Raw genomic sequence first — 10487 nt, 5'->3', positions numbered from 1 at the left:
CAGGAAATATTAAAAATATATTGAATAATTTCTGAAATATAGTTTAAAAAACAATCGGCCCTGAAACTCTTGCAGATCGTGCGTCCCCAATATATTCAAATATATACTATATTTAACATATCTTGGCGATATCGGTTCGTGACAAATTTTGGGTAAATCTGGTTAGTGCCGCATGGTACTGACGCATAGTCTGAGAAATGAAAAGTGCAGACGGGAGATAAAAATTGTAAGCTTCCCCAGTGACAGAGTACAGAACAAAAAAATTTATTATATATTCAGATCGACGACATCACGTAAAGTGCTAATAAGCTAAAATCTCGATGACGATTCTCACAAGAGAGTTCTCATGGAGATTCTCTTCCAATTCTCTTTGTTCAGAAATCAGAAAAATTGCAATTATTGGGCATGTTCGTCATGTTAACTTAAATATTTTACCGACTCCCGGAAACCTGAGCTGAAAATAAAACGGGGAAGCGATAATCCCCCCAAACACGAGCCCACAAATTGTGAATTACAAAAAGCCCGCATAAAAATTCCCGTACCATATATATGTACATATATACCCCCCATATATACCGATCGCTGTAAATTATGAGCAACTTACAAATTTGGCAGTTTAGAGCAAGTTTCCTTAAAGTGAGAATTTTTGTTTCCTCATCGCCGAATTAAGAACTGTACTCAATTCCGGTGAATGACAATTTAAATGCCATAAATCTGGGCAAAGTTTTAGGCAGGTATTGCCACTCGACTGCCCCGGGCTTATCGGCCTAAACGCTTTCGGCCATTTGATCTGGTTATCAGTTGATCAGCTTTATCATTTTTATCAGCTAACCGCAAGTTCGCATGAAGTCATGAAATTTAATTTGAACCGGGAGCACCCGATCGACTCATAACACCCATATAATACACCTCGTCACAACTCGTATCGGGCCTCTGGCGTTTCACAAACTAATTGATTTCATTCTGATACGACTTTGGACGGTCTACGGGCCTGCAACTGAATGAATGAGTGAGCACTTTCGCCACAAAATAATACATGGGTGTAAAAACCAGAATATAAAAAGTAGACGGAGCTAAAAGGGTCTGAGCGACCTTATCGATGCCAATTAAACAATTATGCGAAAATAGCTCAGGTGCGCTCATTGCTACCAAATTTAATGGGGCGGTAAGCGTGCCATAAATAGACAAATCAGGTGCTTCCATAAATTTTAGGTCCAACACCCCACCACCCTCCCAAAAATAATTGAACTCTGATACCAATGTGGAAATCGAAATCGAAACTCCGTGGGCCATATATATCTTTTGTATTTTTGTGCGATCAAAAAGGCAATTACTGCCCACGGGCTATAAGTAGATGTTTAGATCAGAGTGTGCCCCACAAGGGACATGACTGCCAGTAGTACGATAGTACCATGTCCAATAATTCGGCTGGATCCACTGATGGGCCGGTTGCAGCCATCGTTTTGACAGATCTGACATCCTCCGACGGTCCAGTTGTCGAATAGTCCTTCGCAGGCGGATGAGTCATTGCCCATCCTGGCGCTGGTGCAGCCTCGCTTCGTGATTACTGTTTCGTTAACTGAAAATATTTAACAAGAATTTCTTTCAGTGCCATTAAGGTGAGTCACTTGGATACTTACGTTGAAGCCTCACTGTATAGCAGACTGGTATGGGCATATCAAGTTCCGCTTGCCGCCTTCTGCGTCGTTTGTCCTCCTCCTCTTCGTCCTCATCCTCTTCTTCCTCCTCCTCGCTGTACTGCGACTGGCCGCCATCACCTCCCCCAGCACCTCCTGCTGCCGCAGCAGCGCCAGTTCCCGTGGCACCTCCATTTCCGTTTCCGCCTGCTGGCATAATGCCTATGGTGGAGGACTCATCACTGTCATAGTCTTCCTCCTCGTCCTCGTCGCTCGTAGCGGCAGGAACAGATGGATTTTGAGCAGGGGCGGGAGCTTCAGGGGCAGCAGGTGCCGGAGCAGGAGCAGAGGGGTTTTTAACGGGATTGGAACTGACAGTTGCGTCGGGTCCGTTTCCATTACCACCCTGGGCGTCACACACCTCCATTTCGCTTAGTTGGGCATTCTCGTCACAGTCTTCGCAGCTGTAGCAACGAAGGGCTGCGAAAATTTTAAAAAAATTTATATTAATATAACAAAAATACCTCTATTAAGACGTTTACGCCCCAAAAAATGTGCAAGTATATACATAGGTATATATCTTCAAACTCTCAAATCTTCTAAATCTTTAAAGTAAGCCCCCTGCGAACCCATATCTTCCACAATTCTCATCCGATCCTTGAAAGGATCTAGATCGATTCCCTATCATTCTGCATCAAAACCTTACAACAAAATTTTTTATCCATGTTTTTCATATTTTTCTGATGGAACCCCTTGCAGAATCCTGGTTTTCCATATATGGCCCCCTGCAAATCCCATATCTTCCACAATTTTCATCCGACCCTTGAGAGGAATACCTTAATCGTTTTCTAGATCGATTCCCTATCATTCTGCATCAAAACCTTACAACAAAATTTTTGATCGATGTTTTTCATATTTTTCTGATGGAACCCCTTGCAGAATCCTGGTTTTCCATATATGGCCCCCTTCAAATCCCATATCTAGCTAGAAACAAAAGTGACAATAAAGTTTTTTTTAGTGTATGGGAAAAACGGTCACACGACCTTGGACTAGTCCGTTGGCAGGCGCGCCAGTGTGCGTGAGGGTGCGCCCGCCTTATCAGTGCCTCCTTATCAGTTGGATTACTTCGGTGGGCACAAGGGCGCACCCCTACGGCGGGGTTCAACGTTGCGTATGAGCAACTTTTGCAAACACGCTTCGGGGTCAATCAATTAGCATAGGTAAGGCTTACTTGGCTTTGATTTATGACATACCTGAAGCACCTGGGCCACAGCCAACGAAAACCAAAAGCGAGAGCAGCAAAAACGAACGCATTCCTTCCAGGTGACTGAGAACTCGTGTGTGTGTGTGTGGCGGGTTTGAAAATATTGCGGGGGAGGCTAAACTTTCAATTTGCAAAACGTCGGGGGTGTCAAAATACAGGTGAAACTTTCTACTGATTGACCCCAAAAATTGGCAGCTTCTTTTCCGCGTTTTCGCCTATTCCTTGTATCGTTTTTGGTACCGCTCTGAAGCTACCGAAAATTCAAATTGTACTGACACATCGAAGTTTCCGAAGGCTGTTCTTTCCTCTATCAAAGTGAATTTCTTGTCTATAATTCGGGGTCGAGGGGTCTGCGAGGCTATAAAATAATTGGCGGCATTGGTGAAACATGTCACATTGCGGCAGCAGAGGAAAAAACTAAAAAATACAGACGTACGCCTTGAGATAGCATCGTTCCAGAATCAAAATTAAATGGGTGAGACAGAGAAGGTCTCTCGGTGCGACAGGGAGATAAAGATAAGGGGGATGGCAGTGGGGGAAGGGGAGCATCTTACATGAGTAATGGGAAAATTATCTTTGATTGTTAAAAAAAAAAAGAAAAACAACAAACAAGAAATAGAAAACAAAATAAGAAAAATAAAAGAAGGGAAATCGAAAGGTCAAATACCCTGCCAGGGTTTGGAGAGTTGGAAGATGTTAAGATATTTAAATTTAGTTGTTATTTGAAGGATTTTTTCTTAATTTAAATAATATAAACTTATTTTTAAATAAAAACCCATCTATATTTTTTACTGTCACACTGTCATACAGCATTTATTTTTGGTAGCTTTTCAATTTTTCAATCAATTTCATATCCATTTAAGAACTAAAATTATTTCGGCGCCAAAAACATGATATAATGTGCAAATACATTCCTATATGTATCTTAAAGGGGGCGTGGCTTTTGTTATTTTTATAGGCATTTTTTAAGCTCTCGTTGATGTTTCTTTTTCGACAGCTAACAAAATAATAACTATATTGCTATTGCAGTTTTTATCTTTATTCTCAGCTTCTAAATTGCACATTTAATTAACATTTATTGGATTAGTTCATTCGAATTAGTTTTAAATTCGCATTTTCGCATTATGTTGATTGTTTTTAGCGTGTGGCTTTTACAATTTAAAGAATTTAAATTATATTTTCGTATTGCTCATGGCCTAAGATACATTACATTATTCCCCATCCTATATATTGCTTGAAAATCAAAGGCAATTGGTGAACTCCTATACCCATTCGATCCTAACAATTATCCATAACAATCTGCATATATTAATAGTAGTAACATAATAAAGCTACAATAAGAGCTAATGACAGAGGGTCTGAATCCTTGATATATAGGATTTAAACTCACATCCTGTAACTGAAAGTTTTATATTTGTTTTCGAATCAAAGCGACTTCCGTTCTGTGGGTGGGTGTGTGTTTTGTTTTGTTTGTTTGCTTACAATTCTAGGATTAAAGGGAATATTGGGAGGGTTTTAAGGGGCGGGGAAGGGAGAGGGGGAGAGGGGAAGAGGAAGGGAAGGGTGGTGTGTCCTTTTTATTTTGTGGGTGGGTGAGTGCCATTGAAACACTTGTTCGAATCAGCTCAAATATTTACAAAGTAAACGGTAACGGTAACGGTAACTCAACCTAAATGCAACCAACGCAGCCACCATCGCTACCACCACCACCCCCAATCTCCAATTGGGTCATCCTCCAGTTACCCTTTTCTTTTTAGCAACCCAATTGGAAAAGGATCAGAGCCAAAAGGACACCCATTGAAAGCGTTATGGCCGCCGCTCCATTGCAACGATCTGTTTTACAAATATCACAAAAGAAGGCATCTGCCGCAGAAGTTTCTTCGCTCTCTGCCGGATTCTGGGCTTGACCACCGTATCCACCGTATTGATTCATCTGGCGCTGCTGCTGGTCGCGTTCCCGTTCATTGGCGTCGGGGATGAGTTTGTCCCGCAGGATCTTACAGGCATCCGAGTCGCCAGTGTCCAGTTGGCAGAATCTGGCGGTAACCACTTTTCGGGTCTCGGCTGAAACAGAATTATTAAATTATTATTTTTATTAATAAACTTTAAAACACATATACTTAGAGCTTAAACCTTTTTAAACGAATTCTACACTTTCTAATTATACAATTAAAAAAAAATGAAAGATCCCCAAGTATCTACATTACTTTGCAGTGCAATTTTTCTATTTGTATCTTGATTTTATAATGTAATTCCCCTTTAAGCCTCTTCCTGGAAGTCACTAATCTAGGCCATTTGAAACTCTGTCATTGTTTCTTTATATAAACCCGACCAACTGCAACATATTATCTATCTAATAAACTCAAGCAAATGTTTATTCTATTTTTCAGATTAAACTTCAACTCACAAATGCATTTATATATGTATAAAAAGCCAATAATATATTAACCAATTGCTATCATTAAACTTTATACTCACGATCTTTGGCAACGACTTTTTGGCAATTCATAAGTGGATTTTTATTGGCCCCGTTCTTGAAGTAGGAGAACTTGTTCAAATCAAACAGCCAGGTGTCCAGTGATTTCATTTTGTCCAGTGTACATTCCTGAAAAATATTTATATTTATTTTTTGGGAAAACAATGAAAGAGTATTGATAGTTTTTGTTGGCAACAATGTCGATTTTATAGAACTGCAACCTGTGCGTAACTATTTTATCTTATCTTTCGGAACATCCGCCGATATCGGTAACGATGCGTTTCCCCTACAGACCTGGTTATCAGAAAATGGCCAGAATGCTGGAACGTTTACCTGGTTTACTTGAGTCTAGTGAGTACAAATATTAAAGTCTAATCAAGTCGTTTGCGCTTTATAGCCCATTGAGGAGTCATTTTCCACAAGTGGGGACTCCAATATAAAGTGTGTCACTACTTGAATACTTTTTTATATTTCACTTAAAGCGCTACTGTTTTATTTCACAAACTTATCAGTGATTGCTTATGTATTTTCTTATATTTTGCCAAATCTTCTTATATTTTGCAATTTGGCAAAGAAAATAAATAGATGGGATTAGTTGTGACTGCAATGAATCGGGTTTGTCAGGCACGAAGACACGACAAGACACCTATAATAAGTGATAAGATTTTATCAATTAACACTTTACGGTACTCGCAGTTCATATTCATAATTTCATCTTGACACAAAAGAATATATAGTTGGCATTACTTTGTCTGTTCTGAACATCTATAGTGTTTGAATTATTTATTTTGAATACAGGTTTGGTTATCAAAGTCAAGACACGATAAGATTTTAAAGTTGATAAATGTTTTCTGGCAAGTTTAAGAGGCCAAATATTGTGTTTACTTAAGTATATAAATTTGAATATTTTTTTGTCTTTTTTGTAGGTTTTCCCACCTTTGTTTGCCTTATTTTTTGACACTTTAATCTCCATTCCATGATGGAACTTGCTGGAAAAATCACAATTTGTAATCTTTCATCCTGTCGCCGCCTTGAAAGCGACTAGAATTAATTCTACTAACTGGCTGTGAGATTTCTACAAGAAAATAAAATGCAAAAAAAAAGAATCCTGTCAGGGAGGGACTTGAAAGGTAGAAATTTACGTTGCTCGACTTGTGAAAAAGTATTTCCAACTGTTTGGCACGTGGCCGGGTTAGGTTTCTATCGTTCTTCCTTCCTTTTTCTGGCCCCAAAAAAGGTGAAAGATGCCAGTAACAGAAAATTCACTTAAAGGCAAAAAGGGTTAGGGGCAAGGGCGGAGGCGATGTTTGGAGGACCCAACACAAGAGGACGACGACGTTGCACGTTTCCGTTTCCGCTTTTGTGGGCTCTATTTCTAACGGGGGCTTTTTCCTACATTTTGGTACAAAATTTATGGTCTATGTAGTTTTAATTTGTAAGCCAAGCACCCCGGGGTGCCTATTCTACAGTGTCCTGTGCCCTGTGTCCTGTGCACATTGATTAAGGTCAAAGTGGATCCGATTAACACAACTGAAGGACCTCAACGACAACAGGTCCTGCTTGGAAAGGTCGGAAAGTCATCAATCAGTCCGGTAATGTGATGATGATTCTCGAACCGCATTGCCATCCGATTTATCAATCACTCACCTCGGGCACTATAGTGGAATTGGAATCCAGATCGGCGCAGCTGGGATTATCGCTCGAATCGCAGACGAAGCATTTGATGGCCGCGCCTGTAGGATATGCAATATAAATTTTTATACATATTTCAGAATTTTTTAAATCACACAATCACAACCACACAGCACACACAACACACCGCACAACACACACCATTTGAAATGCATCCCAATATGGCCAAAAGCAATAAAATTCCCGACATCATTCGCACTGGTATTTGTTTATTTGATTTGATTTATTTTGCTCCGTTTCACTTGGAAAATGAGAGAAATTTTTGAAATATTTTTCCACACTCGCGCGTTGTACGTTTTCCGCTTTTGGGCTCTAAGGGCTGACTGAAAAATTCAGAGGTCCTGCCGCTGCCGTTGGGCAAATGTGAACTGAAATTGGATGCCAGCTAGGCGAAGGCAATTGCCTGCGAAAGGACCTATGCTACAGTGAACCGAAACGACGACGTCATCGTTTCTGACCCGAATGGCACAAAAAACCGAAGCGTTTTGGGGTCTTCTCGGTTGGAGAGGAGTGGAAAGAAGCGTCCTTCGTCCTGGGATGTCTCGCTGCGTGGGTGCGTTGCTCGAGTGGCTTCTGATTTCGACAGTAATAACGTCTTAGGTTAGCCCCACATGGCTGCAACAAAAAACGAGAAACTGGCAACGTCAGAAATTATTTAAATTGCAAACTGCACCAGGCCAAAAGATGGCTGGAACTCGTCAAAAGAGAAAACTGAGCAGGACCTCATCCAGTACCCCGCAAAAAATGCAATTTCCTTGTGGCCAAAAAAAAAAAAGAAGGAGAACCTTTTTATTTTGGCCCCCGTACCAAAAGTCCAACACCAACGACAATAAAAAGTCAATGGAAAATAAAATGGCTGAAAGAATTCTCCGCCACAAAAGTGGCTATTTAAATAATCAAATTTTGGTCCAAAAATAAAGCGGCTTTTTTAAGCTTCGGAATTTAAAATGGAAATGAAATGGATGTGGATAAAAATATAATCCTACAAAAAAGGAAAGAAGGACAATTTGTTGAAAAAAAAACTAATTTAAAGAGAGTTACAACTTTAAAGAAACTCTTATTTTTCAAAGTCCTGGAAACAAAGAATCTCCAACATTTTTCACCTCTACCACCATTTTTTTTTTCGGTTTACAGACATGATAAGCTTTGGTGGCCATTGAAACCAAAATTAAATTATGTATTCATAAAATAAACGCCAACCGTAGGGTCACCGCGGCCGAGGACGAGATGGAAGGACTCCGGCGAGAGTCTGTTAAAATACGAGTGCCTGGAGAGTTGGTTAAAACGTGCAGATACCACGATAGCAGGGACTAGTCGGCCAACGAGGAAGGATTTGAACGGCAGGTCCTGTGGGGGATTGAATAGAAACAACAAAGCATAGCAATTAGTGGCGCCCAAGAGCGAAAAACTCATCCGCATTTCTGCTTTTGCGGCTTTGCTTTTTCCTGACCTCGTCCACGGGCCACAGACGACACATCCTGAGCGTGGGCGCTTATTTATCGTTCCCCCATTGACACCCACCCACCCCCCACTAAATCCCCGCTCCTTGAACTCCTTGCCACCAAAATCCTTTCATATCTCCCGAGGGGGCGGCACTGCAGCTGGCAAGCGTTTCAATTTATCATAAACAATGCGAGGCGTGATTGGTGTAGGTCGCGGCCCTGGCCCCAAAATCCGCGGAAAGTGTTGGCTAATGTGGCCTCTTGTTTTCTATCAGTCAGTGATAGTGCTGGCTACAAAAGCAACAGCGAAAAGTAGGAAAAAAATACATAAAAGTCCAGGTTAAAGTATCGTTTTCAAGTAAGTGGAGTAGCAGACCGCAAAGTACTCAGGTGTGTGGTAGTTTAAAAATCAGTTAACCTAATCCTTTTTTGGGGTATGTGAGGGTCATTCCACAAAACTAAATCTTGTAGATATAGCAGATAAAATTACAGGTTTATTTATTACTAAATTGGTAATCCTATTTTACATTAAATATATTTTAAACACCCATTTTTAATATTTTTTACAGCAGATATATTAGACTTCTATGGGTACCTTACAACATCTATTATAAAGCTTCACATTTCAGTGCCTGAATTTAGTTATTAAATATGAAAACAAAACCTTCAATCCCCTTCATTAAAGTATTTCAAATATTTCTCCTTGATAGTATCCCAAGTACAAGGCAAAAACTTTAAAAGAAAAACATTTCAGCTATCAATTTCCGGCTAAACTTTTTGCTTTCATCTCGCCAAGGCCTCTTTGAGCCAAAAACCTTAAAGCCATTTATTAAATTCCCCTTTCAGCAGCGACAGTAGTAAGAAATTTTGCAAATTTTAATTAAGCCATGGAAATCAGAACCATTTTCAATTACCCTTTAGTGCTCAGCGATTTGCACGGCCCTAGCTGGCTGCAGGCCATAAAAATGCAGCCTGTTGAGTGGAAATGGCCGAAAACGAGTGTACGAAAATGAAAACCAGAGCCTGGCCAATACCATGACAGTTCCGTGACAAGGACACATTTTGGCGCTGTCTGGACAATGGGACGAATTTTTTTTTTGGCAAATGGTGATGATGACGTCGTCGCGTTGATGTCATAATTCCATTGGACATGGAAAAGGATCGCATGCCGGCACTTCATTTGCTAACAGCGACAGGACATAATTAAAAATGTTTACGCACGCTTCCGTTTCCGGTTGGCATTCCCTTTGTATATTGTGTGTATTTGGTGGGTAGTGTGTTAGTATCCAAAGGTCAGAGAATGCAACCCATAAATTATGCTTTCGATTTTTACAACTTGACACATTTTCGCACCGAAACAACCATATTGCGGCGGCTTGACTTTGGTTTACAACCTTTTTATCTTTAGGATCGAAAAAAAAAACACCGTGCACATCGTAAAACTTGGATTCTACGAACCCAGCCATAAATTTTGTCTTGCCTGGCTAACAAAAAAAAATGTCGAAAATAAAACATTTTGTGGGTGAAAAGTTTCGGGTACTGTACTGGTAAACCAGCCCCCACAAAAAAAAATAGCCTTTAATTAGTTGAATTTTTCGCTTGGCATGCTAATTGAAAAAGTTTTTTCTTGTTTGCAACCGCAGCAATGAAATATTTACGGTCTTCGCTTCTCAAAAGTGTGTCAGAGACTCGATAATGTTGCCACCGAAATCCACCATCCGTCCTACAACCCAGAACCCAGTTGTGTTTACTCTAGTTTAATTGAGTTTTATTACGTATACGCACCGTATACCATGGCACACACCGCCTCGGGTATACCACAGCCAATTAACTTTGCCACTGGCAGCTGCCAAGGACGTAACAATACGCCAACAACCCCCTCGGCCAGCTCTATTGCTGGAGCAATAAACATAAAACTTTATCGTTGGCCGTATCTGCAGCTTCTGGCCAAATCAATCGCAACAAATGCGCTTGCA

At 40.4% G+C, this 10487-nt stretch overlaps 2 protein-coding genes across 2 annotated transcripts; both read right to left on the bottom strand.

Annotated features, from left to right (window-relative positions):
* Positions 1 to 1281: 1281 nt before the first annotated feature.
* LOC6497460 (nucleolin) lies at positions 1282 to 3508 on the bottom strand. The gene is made up of 3 exons (XM_001961995.4): positions 2891 to 3508; positions 1641 to 2117; positions 1282 to 1579 (listed from the first exon to the last, which is right to left on the bottom strand). The coding sequence occupies exons 1-3, from the start codon at positions 2949 to 2951 to the stop codon at positions 1359 to 1361; spliced, it is 759 nt and encodes a 252-aa protein (XP_001962031.1). The 5' UTR covers positions 2952 to 3508; the 3' UTR covers positions 1282 to 1358.
* A 177-nt stretch (positions 3509 to 3685) lies between these two features.
* LOC6497459 lies at positions 3686 to 7450 on the bottom strand. Its single transcript, XM_001961996.3, has 4 exons — positions 7211 to 7450; positions 7025 to 7110; positions 5380 to 5506; positions 3686 to 4965 (listed from the first exon to the last, which is right to left on the bottom strand). Exons 1-4 carry the CDS (start codon positions 7260 to 7262, stop codon positions 4655 to 4657), a joined length of 576 nt encoding a protein of 191 aa, XP_001962032.2. The 5' UTR covers positions 7263 to 7450; the 3' UTR covers positions 3686 to 4654.
* Between the last annotated feature and the right edge of the window lie 3037 nt (positions 7451 to 10487).

Source organism: Drosophila ananassae, chromosome 3R (assembly GCF_017639315.1).
Source record: "Drosophila ananassae strain 14024-0371.13 chromosome 3R, ASM1763931v2, whole genome shotgun sequence".
In the NCBI taxonomy this organism is placed as follows: domain Eukaryota; kingdom Metazoa; phylum Arthropoda; class Insecta; order Diptera; family Drosophilidae; genus Drosophila; species Drosophila ananassae.
This window is presented reverse-complemented; position numbering and strand designations above follow the sequence as displayed.

Bases quoted from the DNA above. Each gene is read 5' to 3' on its own strand.
- LOC6497460 (XM_001961995.4), bottom strand. From the start codon at position 2,951: ATGCGTTCGTTTTTGCTGCTCTCGCTTTTGGTTTTCGTTGGCTGTGGC. The intron at 2,118-2,890 runs GTATGTCATAAA...AAATTTTCGCAG, and splicing joins CTGTGGCCCAGGTGCTTCAG to CCCTTCGTTGCTACAGCTGC. The intron at 1,580-1,640 runs GTAAGTATCCAA...AAATATTTTCAG, and splicing joins CTATACAGTGAGGCTTCAAC to TTAACGAAACAGTAATCACG.
- LOC6497459 (XM_001961996.3), bottom strand. From the start codon at position 7,262: ATGATGTCGGGAATTTTATTGCTTTTGGCCATATTGGGATGCATTTCA. The intron at 7,111-7,210 runs GTGTGTGTTGTG...CATATCCTACAG, and splicing joins ATTGGGATGCATTTCAAATG to GCGCGGCCATCAAATGCTTC. The intron at 4,966-5,379 runs GTGAGTATAAAG...ATTCTGTTTCAG, and splicing joins AAAAGTCGTTGCCAAAGATC to CCGAGACCCGAAAAGTGGTT.